This window comes from Hevea brasiliensis, chromosome 14, assembly GCF_030052815.1.
Source record: "Hevea brasiliensis isolate MT/VB/25A 57/8 chromosome 14, ASM3005281v1, whole genome shotgun sequence".
NCBI lineage: Eukaryota > Viridiplantae > Streptophyta > Magnoliopsida > Malpighiales > Euphorbiaceae > Hevea > Hevea brasiliensis.
In genome coordinates this window covers 83,704,603-83,722,881 of record NC_079506.1, presented here as the reverse complement: position 1 = coordinate 83,722,881, position 18,279 = coordinate 83,704,603, and the positions used below count along the sequence as shown (strand labels likewise).

Here is an 18,279-nt window from a genome sequence, read left to right as displayed (position 1 = left end):
TCGAAAACCGTGAATCCCACGAGAAAACCGAGGGTACCAGCACGCTCCACTCGTCGAGAGCTTCGCGGCGACATAAATTTCAAATTTTTCCGACACCGTTTTTCGGTGGGTCCCACGGAACTTCGCAGTGTTTTTCCGAGCATTTAATGAGCTTAGAAAATTCTGAAAAATTTATGTACTAACCCCCGTGTTATGGGCTTCGTGTAGGTATCCTCGATTCGCGGAAATTCGACAATTGACCGTTCGCAAATTTGGGCGATGCACCGTTACCTGAAAAGTCTCCGAATTGGACCGAGGTTTTGGCTAGCCCCCCATTGTCAGACGTTCCGAGCGCGTTCCCGAAGTCGGAATCGGCAAAGGTAAACCCGAACCTTGTTTTTACGTAATTTTCTAGTGCTTAAATAGGATTAAAAATCCATAAAATATTCGTGGTAGCTTAGAAAATTACGATTCTTTTTGCAATAGCTTAGTAATATTGCTAAGGACCGCGGGGCAAAGTTTTATAATTTTTAGAGCTTGTTTGGCCAGTTTTTGCAAAAATGATCAATAATAAGGACTAAATTGAAATTTTGCGTATTGTGATGGATGACTGATTTGATGGGCCCAGGAGGGGCTGTGTGATATGATTGAGTTGTGGATATATGGATTGTGAGTATAGAAGTGTATTTTGAACCCTTTTGCAGGTTGGGTAGGTCCTAGGTATAGGGGAGACTCTGCCGGATTTTCGGCACGACTTAGGACGTAATTGGTCTTTTCTTTGTTTGTATTGAGTCAGATTGTATTAAATAAATGTAATATGATTGTCAGGTGAGCCGGGACAGCCTTCTTCCTCCGCCCAGCCGCCACAGTGATTGTCGTCAAGTCTGTGAGTAAAATATTAATTTTAATTGTAATTTCGGTATTATTTTATGTTCAGCATGCCCATGCATCACTTATATGCATATATTTATGTAGTTAAACTCTAGGCACAATTTTTGATGCATTGATAAATGTTAAAGTGCCATGATGTTGTTGTGGTAAATTGGAGCAGTGTGCGTGCGTTGGCGTGCGTGTGATGTGGTGTGGACTATGGATAGGACGGGTAGTCACGGCTTGAGTTCTTCGCTGGGACCCGATCCTTCGAGGGGTAGTCACGGCTTGAGTTCTTCGCTGGGACCCTCGATTTGGTTTATTAAGCGAAAGTCCAGCTTGAGTTCTTCGCTGGCACCAGGTTGGATTTAAGAGAGCTGTATAGGGGATCAGCTCCCATATGTTATGATTGATGCTACAGGGTGCGTGAGTGCTCCAAATTACCTTTTTGATGTTATGATGTGAAAATGATGTTGATGTTGCATTTCACTTTACAGGGTGCATTAGTTTTAGATAGTTATAGAGATTATGGTTAAAATTGATATTTTACTCTCTGAGTCGAACGCTCACTCCTGTTCAAAAATTTTTACAGGCCACAGGAGGATATTTTGTTCTGGGTTAACCTGCTTTTCTACTTCGCAGGTTGTTTATTAATATTTGTGTAATTTTAATTACTCCTAGAATTTTCACATGTGTTAGCAGTAATTATTTAAATTTGGTCTGTAATATTATATTCATGTTGAACCTGTAAACTTAATATTTTAAGTCTGTTTTGATGGATTGGATGAGGGAGCTGAGCTCCCATTTATTATTATGTTGATGAGTATGTGGAGGGTGAGCTGAGCTCCCCAATGGATTGTTTATTGTGTTTACAGGTCGGGTGAGTCGAAAACTCCCCGTTGGAAAGTCCATTTTATGGCCGGACTCTGTCCGTTTGTTTTCTTGAATTTGGGCCCAATGGGCCTTAGAATTGGGTAAATGAACAGTTAGGCTTACTACGGGCCTCGAGGGCTTTAGGCTGGCCCAGGTCCTAGTGCCGGTCCGGCCCATAGGTTGGGTCGTGACAAATATGATAAGGAGCAATTAAAATTATATAAAATTCTTTTAAATCAACAAGTAAAAATAATTCTAAAATTCCTTATAAAAGGTGGGATTTTGTAAAATTCCACATTTTAGTGAATAAGGGATTCTAATTATTTTTTAATTACAAAAGTATTGATCAAATTCACTGATTTTGAAATGCATACTAATTAAACAAGAGATTTAATAAAGCCATGAATTTTAAAATTTCTATAATATATGGTTTCAAAATACATGTGTTTTTTATGGAATTCATTTATCTTCTTAAAAATTCCAATGATAATGTGGTTAGTCTATCATCCACTAATCTGTGATATATATTAATTATTATTTACCAAATATTAATTTTATAATCCAAGCCAAGTATGATTGCACATTTATTTTTTTAAAAATTAAAATTTTAAATATAAATTATATTTTATAATTTAATTTATTAATTAACAATTTAAACTTGAAATTATTTATTTTTAATGCTTGGGTAGGACTTATTTATAAAAAAAGAAAATATGAAATATCTTGGCAATTTTGATGGTGATCTTATCACTAAAGGGCATCAACTTATCAGTTGAATGGAGGAAGATGATACCCTCAATTTACAAACACTTGCTGCCAAACAAATCACTTGCTTGCTGTCTTCACCAATTCTGATAAGCCAATCTTATTATTTATATTTTTATACTATATTTTATTTTGACACAAACAAAAATTTGATTATTTTTTAATCAATAAATTTTAACTAAACATTAATAAAAATTATTTCCAAAATTATTAAATTTTGAGATTAAATCTCAATCCATACTAAATAAATTAAAAATTACTAAAAAAATTTTTAAATGTAACACCCCAAAATTTTATTATTTATGAGTATTTTTGGTATTTTAATTTTATTTGAATTTTAGGATTTTTTTTTTTGAGATTTTTCGGATTTTAAGAATCGGGTTCGATTTTCCGAAAATATAAACTTTGATGATTTTTAAAATTTAATTTAAAGACCACGTGGCAAAACTAAAAATATATTTGGAGTCTACGTATTTTTCTGAGTTTTATATAATTTTTTCGGAATTTTTGGACCTCGTTTTCGGTCCCGAGGCAGAGTAAAAATTCAAAATTCTGTGTCCTGAATCGAACCGGACCGGATCGGACCGGTCGAATCGGACCGGTCTCTTCTCTTTTTCTTCCTCCCGCGCGCGACGCTCCCTCCCCTCTTCTCTCTCTCGTTTCTCTCTCCTCCCCTCCCCTGCCGCCGGCCAGCCGCCTCCCCTGCGTCCTCCCCTCGCCGTACTCCCGGTATCCCGGCCGGTAGCGGCCGCCGAGCAGCCGGAAAACGCGCGCGATCTCCCTTCCTCGCGCGGCGTTTCGGCTTCCCCGGCCAAATCCGGCCGATCCGGCCACCAATTGGACCGGGTCTTGTGTCCAAAATCATCTACTCGGCGAGAGCTTTCCATAGACACCAAGAACGCCGAAATCCATCGAGCGGATTGTCCGATTTTTGCTCGGGAAGATTTTAGCCCATTTCGACTTTTGGGCTAGATTTCTCGAAAACCGTGAATCCCACGAGAAAACCGAGGCCACCAGCACGCTCCATTCGTCGAGAGCTTCGCAACGACATAAATTTCGAATTTTTCCGACACCGTTTTTCGGTGGGTCCCACGGAACTTCGCAGTGTTTTTCCGAGCATTTAATGAGCTTAGAAAATTCTGAAAAATTTATGTACTAACCCCCGTGTTATGGGCTTCGTGTAGGTATCCTCGATTCGCGGAAATTCGGCGATTGGCCGGTTCGCAAATTTCGGGCGAACGGACTGTTCTGGAAAAAGTCTCCGAATTGGACCGAGGTTTTGGCTAGCCCCCCATTTTCAGACGTCCCGAGCGCGTTCCCGAAGTCGGAATCGGCAAAGGTAAACCCGAACCTTGTTTTTTCGTAATTTTCTAGTGCTTAAATAGGATTAAAAATCCATAAAATATTCGTGGTAGCTTAGAAAATTACGATTCTTTTTGCAATAGCTTAGTAATATTGCTAAGGACCGCGGGGCAAAGTTTTATAATTTTTAGAGCTTATTTGGGCAGTTTTTGCAAAAATGATCAATAATGACTAAATTGAAATTTTGCGTATTGTGATGGATGATTGATTTGATGGGCCCAGGAGGGGCTGTGTGATATGATTGAACTGTTGATATATGGATTGTGAATATAGAAGTGCGTTTTTTTTGCCCTTTTGCAGGTTGGGTAGGTCCTAGGTATAGGGGAGACTCTGCCGGATTTTCGGCACGACTTAGGACGTACTTGATCTTTTTCTTTGTTTGTATTGAGTCAAATTTATTAAATAGATGTAATGTAATTGTCAGGTGAGCCGGGACAGCCTTCTTCCTCCGCCCAGCCGCCACAGTAATTTGTCGTCAAGTTTGTGAGTAGAATATTAATTTTAATTGTAATTTCGATATTATTATATGTTCAGCATGCCCATGCATCACTTATATGCATATATTTATGTAGTTAAACTCTAGGCACGATTTATGTTGCATTCATAACTGTTGATGTGCCATGGTTGTTGTTGTGGTAATTTGGAGCAGTGTGCGTGCGTTGGCGTGCGTGTGATGTGGTGTGGACTATGGATAGGGCCAGGCGATCCACGGCTTGAGTAATTCATTTGGGACCCGATCCTTCGAGGGGTAGTCACGGCTTGAGTAATTCTGGGACCCTCGATTTGGTTATTAAGTGGAAGTCCGAGCTTGAGTAATTACGGCACTGAGTTGGATTTAAGAGAGTCGTATAGGGATCGGCTCCCATATGTTATGATTGATACTACGAGTGTGTGAGTGCTCCAAATTACCTTTTGATGTTATGAAGTGAAAATTTTGTTGATGTTGCATTTCACTCTCTGAGTGCATTAGTTCTAGATAGTTATAGAGATTATGGTTAAAATTGATATTTTACTCTACGAGTTGAACGCTCACTCTGTTCAATATTTTTTCAAAGGAGGATTTTATTTTGGTTAACCTGCTTTTCTCCCTCGCAGGTCAATTATTACTGTTTGTATAAACTTGTTAAATCTTAGAATTTCAGCATGTGTTAGAAATGTTATTTGATTTGGGTCTGTAAACTAAATTATTATTTTGGGACCTGTAAACTTAATATGCTATGCATGTTTGATGGATTGGATGAGGGAGCTGAGCTCCCATTTATTATTATATTGATGAGTATGTGGAGGGTGAGCTGAGCTCCCCAATTGACTATATATTGTGTTTACAGGTCGGGTGAGTCGAAAACTCCCCGTTGGTAAGTCCATTTTATGGCCGGACTCTGTCCGTTTGTTTTCTTGATATTGGGCCCAAATGGGCCTTAGAGTTGGGTTAATGAACAGTTAGGCTTACTACGGGCCTCGGGGGCTTTAGGCTGGCCCAGGTCCTAGTGCCGGTCCGGCCCATAGGTTGGGTCGTGACATTAAATATGTTTAATGTATTATTAAAAGGTATTTAATAGTAATTCTAATAATTATATTAAATAAATCCATAATTAAATAATTAAAATTTTATTCTTATGGTATGCACATTCACAATAAATAATTACTCATAAAATAATTGGATCCAATTAAAAATTCTATCCATTTGAAATAGATTTAGGTTTATCTCTTGAATTTTATTTTCTCTCTCTTTAATGGGCTTTTATTTGTTTCTTATTATATTTGACGTCTCTTTGATAGTTTGAAATATAATGTAAATGATTGATTTTTTTTAGTAAAAAACTTTTATATAATTTTTTAGTCTTGTGACATAATATTTTTTAATAACAAAACATTATTTTCCTTAATTTTTAAATATTAAAAATTATTTATTAATTTTAATTAAAATAAAACTAAAAAAACAAGAACATAATAAATAAAAATTATTTAATATTAAAATCATTATTTTTAATATTTTATTTTTAAAAAATTATAGAAAATAATTTTTTTTTATTAAAAAATAGATCTATTTGATCTTAATCAGAAAGTTCTAGTTTTATTTAACCTAAAACTTAATTTTAAACTTATTTAGCAATCGACTAAAAGTTTAAAGATTTATTTAATTTTTTTTCCCTTTAATTTATTGATAAGCACCGTCCATATGTAGAATATTAAAATTATATATATATATATATATAATACCGGCAAAATTTCTAATGTTTAATTGCGTTTCAAGTGAATATAAATTTTCTGAGCTAAATTAGCTTCTTTAGGGATTAGACTGGACAAATCATAACCTCAAAAGAGCACATAAGAATGTTTTATGTAAATTTAGCTTTTTTTATTTTTTTTATTTTTTTTTACTTATTTTTAAGATTTTTTTTTTAATTTTTAATAAATTATTATGCAATATCAAAGTGCCCAAAATTAAATTATCAACTTGCAGCCTAACCTTATCAATTATGGACTGTGAATTGAAATTTTTGTATAATCAGAAACATGGTGAAATGTTGACCCAATAACACATTGACCTTTCATCTTTAGAATATTCAAAAAAAAAAAAAAAAAAAACAAAAGTACATAACAAGCAAAAAAAGAGACAAAAAATTCCATTGCTTTTGGGATAATGCATTGCAACTATGCAGTTTGATTTTGTAGCTACCTAGCATGAAAATATAGGTTTCTCCAATTTTATTATTAAATAAATAATATACCTTCAAGATAAATTCAAATTAGATGATCTCAAGAAAAATTATTATCATATAAATTCTAAATTTTGATTGTAATATTCATCTTCTCATATTTATTATTTGAATTGAAGGTTTTTTTAGAAGAATTTATCATGAAAATTGGTGGAATGACTTAGAAAGAAGAAAAAACGCTTATTTAGCATTACATTTGAAAATTTAAAATTATTTTTATGAATAAAATTGTAATTTTAAATGATATTAAAATAGAAACGGTTTTAAAAAAAATTATTTTATTATTTTAATATTTTTATAATTAAAATTTATTTAATTTAATTTTAAATTATTTTTTAATATTAGAATAAAGCTGTGATTTCCCTTGATATTGAATTATAATATCGATGTAGTAGGGGATTCTTGAAGGAGATGCAGTTGGGATTTTTATTTTAAGTTTTTAATTTATTTTTTATATAAATAATTATATGAAGGCAAAAAAAAACATGTTTTTGATAATTATTTTATTTTTTATTATTAAATTAAAATTTATTAATTTATCTTATAATAATTATTAAGATGAGACTCCAATTTTGACCTTATATCCCTCACTGTTTCTTAACGTCGTTCATCTGTGGCAGGCACCGTTATCTGCTGCAGGGCCGCTCTCCTATTTAACTCCGTTTTTTTTAACACCCACCGTTACTCCCACTCTATGCTTTTGTCTCTCAAAAGGATGGGATCGAATAGGCAAGCCTCTGAGATTTGGGGCCTTTCTTTTTAGGTAATTAGAATCTATTTGATTTTATTTATTTTCAGTTTTCACATTTTTTTCTGGTCTTAGGGTTCCATTTTTGGGTCTGATTTGATTGCTTTGAATCTGTACCTTCTCTGCTAATATCAGAGAATCTTATCAGATTCTAGCGTTTGTTGAATTCTTTGTTTCTTTCCGGTTCATACTCTGTTTGGTAACTCAGAAAGTGTAGGAAAATAAGTCGCGTGTTTAAGCTTTTGGGGGATCCTGTAAATTTGGAAGCTTTCATTTGAGTGTTTTGTTATATCTGAATATTTCGCTTAATTTTTAAATTTTAGCTTTAGCACAATTATTTGGCTTTTTTCCTGGGAAAATTTTTTATCTTTTCTGGAAATACAAATTTCTTAATAGAAGAGATGAGACACCCTTTCATTTTATTGACTTTCTTTGTATCCAAACTGATGGATTGGTTTGTTTGTCAACGTATAATTGTTAATATGCAAACTGTAATGCAAGTCCATTGTTTTGATTTTGTTTAGTTGATGATCTCTCTATCTCCCTGTTGCTTTTTCTTTATTTGACAGGTCGGTGACATACCAATGATATTGATGCCATCATTTGCTGTTATCTGGATTCATTAATGAGTATTTGCCAATTATTGTGGTGGGAAGTTTTGGGCCTTTAAAAATGAAGAGATTTATGAGTTGTTTGTTTGGTTTTGTTGATTGATTGGATGCTCTGCTGATTTTTGTGGGTATTTATTTGATTCACGATGAGTTTGTAGCAACTGTGGTGGGCTTGCAAGTGACAAACCAGAAGCAAGAAGAACAAAAGGGAAGGAAAAGGAAAAAAATAATGGGGGAAGCACTCCTCACATCCTTGTCAATGGAGAACTATCATCCATCTACGCTTTTGTCCATGGATTCAGGTTCTCTGATACATGATGAATTAGAGAGAGAGATGAATCGGCCAGTCACTCTTTCACGGCCCCCTGATATCAATCTCCCATTGTCATCTGAGCCTAGCCCACCGCCTTCCTTGGCTTGGAATGATCCGTGTGACATCTTAGATGTTAGTCTTGCACCTCAAACTTATGAGGTTGAGACAGTAGTTCATGTCCCAAAAGTTGCAAAGAAATGCACCAAACGGCTTGATAGCATTTGGGGTGCCTGGTTTTTCTTTAGTTTCTACTTCAAGCCTGTTCTGAATGAGAAATCAAAGTGCAAGATAATTAGGGACAGTAATGGTATGTCTGGGTATGAGAAATCTGATTTGCAGCTTGATGCTTTCTTGGTTCAGCATGACATGGAGAACATGTATATGTGGGTTTTCAAGGAAAGGCCTGAAAATGCTTTGGGTAAGATGCAGCTGAGAAGTTACATGAATGGGCACTCTCGCCAAGGTGAGCGCCCATTTCCATTCAGTGTTGATAAGGGCTTTGTTCGGTCTCATAAGATGCAGAGGAAGCATTACCGGGGTCTCTCTAACCCTCAATGTGTTCATGGTATAGAAATTGTTAGATCACCCAAAATCATGAATGTTGACGAAGAAGAAAGGAAGAAGTGGGTGGAGCTTACAGGCCGAGACATAAATTTCACAATTCCTCCTGAAGCAAGTGATTTTGTTTCCTGGAGGAACCTTCCAAACACAGACTTCGAGCTTGAGCGCGCCCTTCATCCATTAAAGAGTAATGGAAATTCACACCCAAGAAAATTGCTTAATGGTGCTGGTTTGAATCTGTCTACTCAATCATCAGACCATAGCAATGGTGAGAGCATGGACCTTTCTCCTGTCTCCCACAAGCGGAAAAAAGATTATTTGCCACTTGGAAATGATGATGAATGTTTGGCTAACAATTCTCATGGTGACAGAGTTGATATGAATATCCATCCAGTTGAGCCAGCATGGATAAATGAGTTCAGTGGAGTATTGAAGAATGTATATGGGCCCGTTACAGCAGCAAAAACAATATATGAAGATGATGAAGCATTCTTAATCATCATCAGCCTGCCCTTTGCAGATCTTCAGAGGGTGAAAGTCACTTGGAGGAACACTAAATTACATGGAATTGTGAAGATATCTTGTGTAAGTACAGCCTGCATGCCATTTATTAAGAGACATGATAGGACATTTAAGCTAACAGATCCAACACCAGAGCACTGCCCACCAGGGGAATTCATTAGGGAAATTCCCCTTCCAAACCGCATTCCTGAAGATGCTGAACTGGAAGCATACCGCGATGAGACAGGTACAATGCTTGAAATTATTGTCCCCAAATATCGTGTAGGACCAGAAGAACATGAAGTCCGTGTATGCCTTCGCCCTCTCCTTGGTGGGAATGGGCATTTGTCGACCTGAAAGGGTAATTTATTTGAAGATGTAAGGACGGTTTGAGTGGTTAGGGCTTCATTGTTTACTAACCTCATTCCATAAATGAAATCTATGAAATAATATTTGCATTTTTTTTTTCTGAGTTCCATTGTTTTCATCCATACATTTTACCTGTAGGTTATATTTTTGTGATCATCTTAGTCTTCACCAGGAAAATTATCCTTGCCAAGGGAAAACAAGAAAAGTTTTTTTTTTTCTTATTTTATTTTTTTAGAGAAAAAGGACTAATCTGCATTGGCTTGAACGTGAACTGTATATGTGAGGGCATGTTTTAAGCATTCAGTTAACTGGAATTATGTAAATTATGGAGTGTTGAGTTGTCAAATTAAATTTTGCTTTTGATGAATATGGCATTTGCTAGTGGTATCCACTTTTACATTATACAATCAAGATTTTTACTTTTGGACAAGTAAAGCTGCATGTTTTATTGATCACACGACCTTATTTTGTTGTTGAATCATGTATGATTAGAACTGATTTATTTCATTGATGTGCATTTGCAAATCTTGCCATATATGTAGAGCATGATGATTTGATCATTGACAGTTTTCACATCCCAGGACAGAATTCACCTCATATATCTTTTATTCTAAAATGTACCAGGGCGGGACACAGGGAGAGTCACCGTGATTCTCTTTTCCTCTATTATCAACTATTCTTGATTTAGTTTAATATCATATTTGATACGAAAAGCCTACACTAGTCAAGTGAGATAGTGGGACCCTGCTGATAGATGAGAAATAAAGGTTATCCAAGTGAAGTTTAAGCGTGTCTTGAGTTTTGCTAAGAAAAGTTTATAGGTTATAGATGGAATATGTGACCAAGTTGGCGTGTAATAGTCCAATAGCAAGCCACACCCACACCACTTCCATAATGGTATTAGACCGATGTGCACTTTTGACGATTCCTCACCAATAATGCAGCCGACCCACCAATAATTCTCCCTTTAAAGGAGAAAAGAGTCCAAGCCTGTGGTCAGAAAGGGACCTAATTAGTCCAACCATGGAAATTTCTAAGCAAAAGCCTCTCAATGACTTAATCCCAGTCGTTGAAGAGTGCTGAGCATTAGTTTTTCCTTTTTATCTCATGCCATTCATTGATGCGACACTAGAAATACCATCCGCAAATCAAACACTAAAGAACACTTGTGCCAAAAAGTGCCATAAAGAAAATGCTCCACAATAACATGAAGTGAAAATAAACTTGTAACACACTAAAGTACATTTCCCAACAGCACATCTTGCTCAGGCTGCCAACGTATTCAACTTCAGCTTTAGGACCAGTATCACTGCCACCCAGTTGAAGGGTCATCTTCATCCATGCTACCACTCATGTCAGGACCAGCATTCTGGCCTGATGTATCTTGGCGATGATAGGATCGCAGATACTCTCAAGCTCCTTCATTTTCTCCTCAATTTCATCTGCCTCAGCAAGCTGGTCATCCAACCACTAGATAGCCTGCTCAATAGAATCTTCAATCTTCCTATTGTCATCTAGGGGTAGTTTGGAACTAATCTTCTCATCTTTTCTGTGTTGCTCATGTTGTATTACTTATAATTCTCTAAGGCATTCTTGGCCTCAACCTTCTTATGTTCCTCATCTGTAGTCTTGTACTTCTCAGCCGCCTGTACCATATTCTCACTCTCTTTCTAGATGCCAGTTCCACCTTCTCATTTCTCACGCTTCTCAACAGGCTCCATACACTCTGAAAAGATTTGTATTATAGTTGTGTAGAAATCAATGCCTTCGTACAAAGAGTCAATCTCAACAGTTGTCTGAGCAGTAGATGAGAGAGTCCTCTTACCCCTTGCATAAACTGTCCTCAGTGTCCTTAGAGCTCCAGGGTTTCCAGAGATATCCTTCTTATGCTTCCTCTTGAACAAAGTGGTTCACCATTCTGTTATCAAAGTCTTCACCCCCAAGGTGGGTGTCACCATCTGTAGCCTTTACTTCAAAGATACCCTCTTCAATGGTAAGCAGTGAGACGTCAAAAAAACTACCACCTAAATCAAAGATGAACACATATTTTCTCACCAGCACTTCCTGCCTTCTTGTTGATCCAAGATATGCCTAGGTAATCTAAAGCATCTTAATGAACACTACAGAAGAAATCTCCTCATCAGCAAATTGTTTCTCTCCACTCTTTTATGTAACCACAATCATGGGCTTGTCACCGGGACCAGCGATCACCTTGAATGGCCAATGTTTCATGTCACTCTGTACGGAGAGAGGGCCGATCACTGAATCGCCTTCCAATCAAACGCTAGCTTTGCATCTACGAATCATATGCAAGGCTGTTGGCCGCCCAACTTACAACTTCATCACATAAGAACATCCCAGATTTTAAATTAGTTCAGATAGGCAAATATTGTTATAGAACTTAAATCTCCATACAATAAGATATTTATAATAAATTTTATTGAGTAATCATATAATAATAGAAATAGATAAACAGTACTAACTGCTTGTTAATCATTGTTCCAAGAACATATATTAGAGAAAATTTATGTGTTTAGAATATATTTTAAAATAATAGAATTTATTTGAATTTATTATTTATAATAATTAAATGTGAAATAAATATGTTTATATTTTTATTTATAAAAATAAATATAATTATAGTAAAGGTGTTTAAAATTTTTAATAAAGATTTTTATTAAATGAAGTAAATTTTTTAAAAATCATCACTTTTATCATTAATTTATTTTTTTAATTAAAAAATGAATTTTAACTTCTTTAAAATATCTTATGTAAATAAATAAATAAATAATGATGAATTTTTAAGGGCTTCTAGGCAATGACTTGTGTTTAGCAATGAATAATATGTATGGAGTGATAAGCACATGCAACAAAACTAGTATGCTGTTTACACCAACTCTGATATGCACGCTTAATTCTTTTGTTTGTTTATCACAAAAATATGAATAATTTTATGCTATATTTGGATATAAAAATTTCAAAAAGAAAAAAAAAACTTATTTTTAATATAAATTATTAATAAATTGTGAATGCTACATTTTACTTATTAAGAAGTTTTAGGTAGTAAATAAATTCTATAAAATTTAATGAAATTCATTTATAAATATAAAATTTTAGTATTTAGTTTAAATGAAAATTTATTTAGAATTTTTAATAATTAATTTCATGAAATTTATTATAATTAAATTAAATTTAATCAAAATTGATAGAATTTGTAAATGAATTTTAAATTTAAAATCATATATATTTTAAGTGATAAAATTATTTTCTTATTATATATTATTTTATTTATTTTAAATATAAAATTTATTTTATTTGAAATAAAATTTATATTTAATAAAAAATTTATTAAATAAAGAAATTCATTTATAAATAAATTTTATTATAAAATTTAGCTAAACAAAGTCTTAGAATGAATTTGAAATAATATCATTTTATAAATTATTTTAAATTTATACTCAAATAATTTTTTTTAACATTTATGAGCCTAATATAAATTCATAATTCTAATAAAGAAAATTTATAATTTTATCAAATTCAAAATTCACTCCAAATATGAGATTAAATATTTATAATTTAGTTATTAAAATATAATAAAAATTAAAATTTAATTTCTTTGTTTTTGATAAGAAATAAATTAGTCTTAGTTCATGTTTTGACTATCACCTATTATATGGTGAACTGAACATTAAAACTCGAAAATCACCCAAAAAGCAAAGCTCGACTGCTCAAGCATATCCAATAACACAATTTTATCACAATTCACACCATTTTATTGTGAATTTATGATTGTATTTCCCATTAAATTAAAATTGAATAATTATTTTTCAAATTATAAATAATAAAATTTAAAGAATTTAAATTTAATGCGATCATTAAATCGATAACAGTAAAAAAGTTTAAGATTTTAAAGTTTTATTGAAATTAAATTAAAATTTAATTGATATATTATTAACTAATTAATAATGTATTATTACTATAAAAAGTTATATAATTAGAAAATAAGGCTATTTAAGTGAATTTTGAGTGTGGAATATTTATTTAAAAAAAAAAAAAAAGGTTAATGGGTTATGGAGGGTAGGGTGCAATGGTCAAACAGCAAATCACTCCACTTCCATAATGGCGTTAGACCAATGTACACCGTTGACGATTCCCCCACAATAATACAGCCGACCCACCAATAATTCTTCCTTTTTCATAGAACAAGAGAGCCAATCTTACTGTGCTATGAGGGAATTGAACTAGTTCATGGGGCTACTTCAAACATGGCAATTTCTCTGTGCCTCTCAATAATTCAATTCCAGTCGTTCACGAGCATTATTAGGGTCAACAATCAACACTAGAATATCATTTGATCCTCATAAATGTATAGCTGCATAAATCATAAATAAAATTTAATTTAATTAAGTTTCTATTTTAAAAATTTAATTCAATTAAATTTTTATTTTAAAAATTTAAAATAAATTATATAATTTTTTTTTTACTCTAAATAATTTTAAATTAAATCCTTAAATATATATAATACTCTTAAATACTTCTAAATCATGTATATTATTTTCCTCCAAATCAATTTAAATATGTCCCTTCTTTTTCTTTCTGTCGTTTTCCAATTAGACATCCCAGCACCTTGGATGGACCTCAAAGCCAGCTTTTCTGCTGTCATATTTGAAATCAATCAAGAAAGAATATTAGCTGCTATCTCGTCACACAATATGAGCATTTAGATGAAGACTTGATGCCATAAAGCGTCATTTAAAAAAAAAAAGTATTGCACAATAACATAAGGTGAAATAGGAACTTGACATCTCACAGGAGATGTACAGAATAACAGTTCAACAAACAGAACCGTCTTCCACTTCTAAGTTTTAGGCACAGGAAAACTAGTACACACCCAAACTACAACAGAATGTGGATGCAACATCCTGAAACATTCCCCACCAGCTATTCTCGCTCAAACTGCAGCTTAGTCAACTTCTTCAATTTTAGGGCCAGCACCACTGCTACCACCTGAAGGGACATCTTCATCCATACCACCTCCCATGTCAGGACCAGCACCCTGGTACATCTTGGCAATGATGGGGTTGCAAATGCTCTCAAGCTCCTTCATTTTATCCTCGAATTCATCCGCCTCAGCAAGCTGGTTAGCATCTAGCCACTGGATAGCCTGCTCAATAGCATCCTCAATCTTCTTCTTATCATCTGGGGATAGTTTGGAACTGATCTTCTCATCTTTTACAGTGTTCCTCATGTTGTACGCATAATTCTCCAAGGCATTCTTGGCCTCAACCTTCTTCTTGTGTTCCTCATCCTCAGCCTTGTACTTCTCAGCCTCCTGTACCATCTTCTCAATCTCTTCCTTGGACAATCTTCCTTTGTCATTAGTAATTGTTATCTTGTTCTTCTGTCCAGTTGTCTTATCCTCAGCAGAAACATTTAAGATACCGTTAGCATCAATATCAAAGCAGACAGTGATCTGAGGAACACCCCTTGGAGCTGGAGGAATGCCAGAGAGCTCAAATTTTCCAAGCAAATTATTATCCCTTGTTCTTGCTCTCTCGCCCTCATAAACCTGGATCAAAACCCCAGGTTGATTGTCAGAGTAGGTCGAGAACACCTGCTCTTTCTTGGTCGGAATGGTGGTGTTCCTTGGTATCAGGACCGTCATCACTCCTCCAGCAGTTTCCAGTCCAAGAGATAGAGGGTAAACATCCAAGAGCAGCAGATCTTGCACCTTCTCATTACCCTCGCCACTTAAGATCGCCGCCTGCACAGCAGCCCCATAGGCAACGGCCTCATCAGGGTTTATGCTTTTGCAAAGCTCCTTCCCATTGAAGAAGTCCTGCAACAACTGTTGCACCTTGGGAATTCTAGTAGAACCACCAACAAGAACAACATCATGTACGCCGCTCTTGTCCATCTTTGCATCCCTCAAACACTTCTCAACAGGTTCCATACACTTCCTGAAAAGATCCATATTAAGTTCCTCAAATCTGGCACGGGTGATTGTTGTGTAAAAATCAATACCCTCGTACAAAGAATCGATCTCAATAGTTGTTTGAGCAGTAGATGAGAGAGTCCTCTTAGCCCTTTCACAAGCTGTCCTCAACCTCCTAAGAGCTCTAGGGTTTCCAGAGATATCCTTCTTATGCTTCCTCTTAAACTCTTGAACAAAGTGGTTCACCATTCTGTTATCAAAGTCTTCACCTCCAAGGTGGGTGTCACCAGCTGTGGCCTTCACTTCAAAGATACCCTCTTCAATGGTTAGCAGCGAGACATCAAACGTACCACCACCTAAATCAAAGATCAAAACATTTTTTTCACCAACATTTCCCGCCTTCTTGTCAAGACCATAAGCAATAGCTGCGGCAGTGGGCTCATTGATAATACGCATAACATTGAGGCCAGCGATTACCCCGGCATCCTTAGTTGCCTGGCGCTGAGAGTCATTGAAATAAGCAGGGACAGTCACAACGGCATTCTTTATTGTTAATCCGAGGTAGGCCTCGGCAATCTCGCGCATCTTAATGAGCACCATAGAAGAAATCTCCTCAGCAGCAAATTGTTTCTCTTCGCCCTTGTATGTAACCCCAATCATGGGCTTGTCACCGGGGCCAGCAATAACCTTGAACGGCCAAAGTTTCTGGTCACTCTGTACAGAAGGGTCACTGTATCGCCGACCAATCAAACGCTTAGCATCTATGAATCATATAAAATTTGACTGTTAGCAACCCAAATTCCAACTTCAGCTCATAACTTAAGCACATCCCATACACAAAATAAGTTCAGATAGACAAATATATAACAGAACCAGAAAGGGTGCTTTAAAAAACGAATTTGAGACAATTTTATCCAACAATTACAGAATACGCTGCCAATCAATATTTACTATTGTTTTTGCCAAAGAAGAAAATTTATGATATTCATTAGATTTTTCTGTTGATGACGATGCATAGTTATTTATAATACTTCGCTAATTAATCATTACAAAATTTACAAACAAACATCGTTTGTGCTCTGCAAGAATTTCCCGATTTATTTGATTTTTTTTAAAATTCAAATTACAAGCTAAGTCATAGTAATCTTAGTTAGTTGGCATGAAAATTGAAAGGATAATCTAGCAGTTCAATTTCCATTATTCATATTTCAAGCATATATCTTGCCCCTTACTCAGGCAAGGAGGACTAAAAGCAAGTTTCAGGCTTCTTAACAGATTATAAAAATAACATCTCTGAAATTCATAATTGTAGAACATAGAAACCATCCCAAGACAGACAATTCAGATAATTCAACAAATAGATGGATAAAAATTCTAACCATAGCTCCAAAAAAAAAAAAGGAATCAAAGTTCTTCTACGAAGCACTTACCAAAAACGGTGTTGATAGGGTTCATGGCGACCTGGTTCTTAGCAGCATCGCCGATCAATCGCTCAGTATCAGTAAAAGCAACATAAGACGGAGTCGTTCTGTTGCCCTGATCATTGGCTATGATTTCCACTCTGTCGTGTTGCCAAACACCGACGCATGAGTACGTAGTACCGAGATCTATTCCGATCGCTGGACCCTCTCCTTTTCCAACCATCGCAGAAGTCTTCTCAGATAATCAAATAAAAAAACAGTAAAAACAAGAGAAAATTCTAATTTCTTTTGCCAGAAAAAATGCTTATCGGAACAGGAAGGAAGGAGCGGGTATTGTGGTTTAAAAAACGTTTGGTATGAGTTTCGAGAAGGTTCGAGTGAAATATCAGCCGTTGGATTGAGAGTGTACGAACGGTGGATGAGGGCGCAAAATACAGAAATAATTTTTTAAGGTTCTGGTTGGTTCGTGAATGTTCTTACAAGGTGTTTGACAGTTGGAGAAAAAGCAAAATATCTACCACTGCGTTGCGGACACGAATACGAACGGATAGTCCGGTGTCGGTCGCTTTTCGTGCTGATTACGCCCGCCATCGCATGGTCACGCCTTATTTTGGGCCGCATAAGGCCGGGCCCATATTTCCATACCTTGTTGATTAAGGTTAACCCATGATATCAGTAGAAAATAAAATTTGCATATCTATGGCGGCTTGCCTGATTCTGCAACATGATCCTTTATCTCAGGCGAGCAAAAACATTGAGAAGATATGAAGAGTGTAAAGAGGGAGGATGCTATAATCTGCTGCTTTCTCTTCATTTTCAGGGGCATGAGCTAGTTTGTTTGTGGAGAGTGTGAGCCAACAGATAAATTGCCTATTTGGCATTAAGTTCGGAGAGCTTGAATTATTTTTTTTTTAATAAAAATATTATTTTAAATATTAAAAAAAATAATTTAAAAAAGTCAACCAAAGAATGACCCAACAAATCATGCAAAAATTATTATATCTATAGAATGACCAAAGACCAACTAGAAATGCATTAGTTAATTATTATTTAATATAATAATGTTAATCTAGTAAAATAAAGCTAGTGAAATAATGTTAATTTTTCTTATAAATAAAGCTTAGGTTAATTAATAAATAACCAGTAAAATAAATTAAAATATTGTTAATCTATTAAAAAAATTAAATTTATAATTAAATATTTGAAATATAATAAAAAATAGATTGAATAAGAGTTTATTAATTTAAAATT

General features: G+C 34.8%; 2 protein-coding genes and 1 pseudogene across 2 annotated transcripts; 1 reads left to right on the top strand and 2 right to left on the bottom strand.

Moving 5' to 3' along the window:
• The first annotated feature begins 7,168 nt into the window (after nucleotides 1-7,168).
• LOC110651887 (uncharacterized) lies at nucleotides 7,169-9,770 on the top strand. The gene is made up of 2 exons (XM_021807357.2): nucleotides 7,169-7,332; nucleotides 7,887-9,770. The coding sequence occupies exon 2, from the start codon at nucleotides 8,158-8,160 to the stop codon at nucleotides 9,658-9,660; it is 1,503 nt and encodes a 500-aa protein (XP_021663049.1). The 5' UTR covers nucleotides 7,169-7,332; nucleotides 7,887-8,157; the 3' UTR covers nucleotides 9,661-9,770.
• LOC131173018 (heat shock cognate 70 kDa protein 1-like) lies at nucleotides 7,885-12,028 on the bottom strand (annotated as a pseudogene).
• A 2,363-nt stretch (nucleotides 12,029-14,391) lies between these two features.
• LOC110651890 (heat shock 70 kDa protein 4) lies at nucleotides 14,392-17,523 on the bottom strand. Its single transcript, XM_058133576.1, has 2 exons — nucleotides 17,038-17,523; nucleotides 14,392-16,368 (listed from the first exon to the last, which is right to left on the bottom strand). The coding sequence occupies exons 1-2, from the start codon at nucleotides 17,249-17,251 to the stop codon at nucleotides 14,636-14,638; spliced, it is 1,947 nt and encodes a 648-aa protein (XP_057989559.1). The 5' UTR covers nucleotides 17,252-17,523; the 3' UTR covers nucleotides 14,392-14,635.
• Between the last annotated feature and the right edge of the window lie 756 nt (nucleotides 17,524-18,279).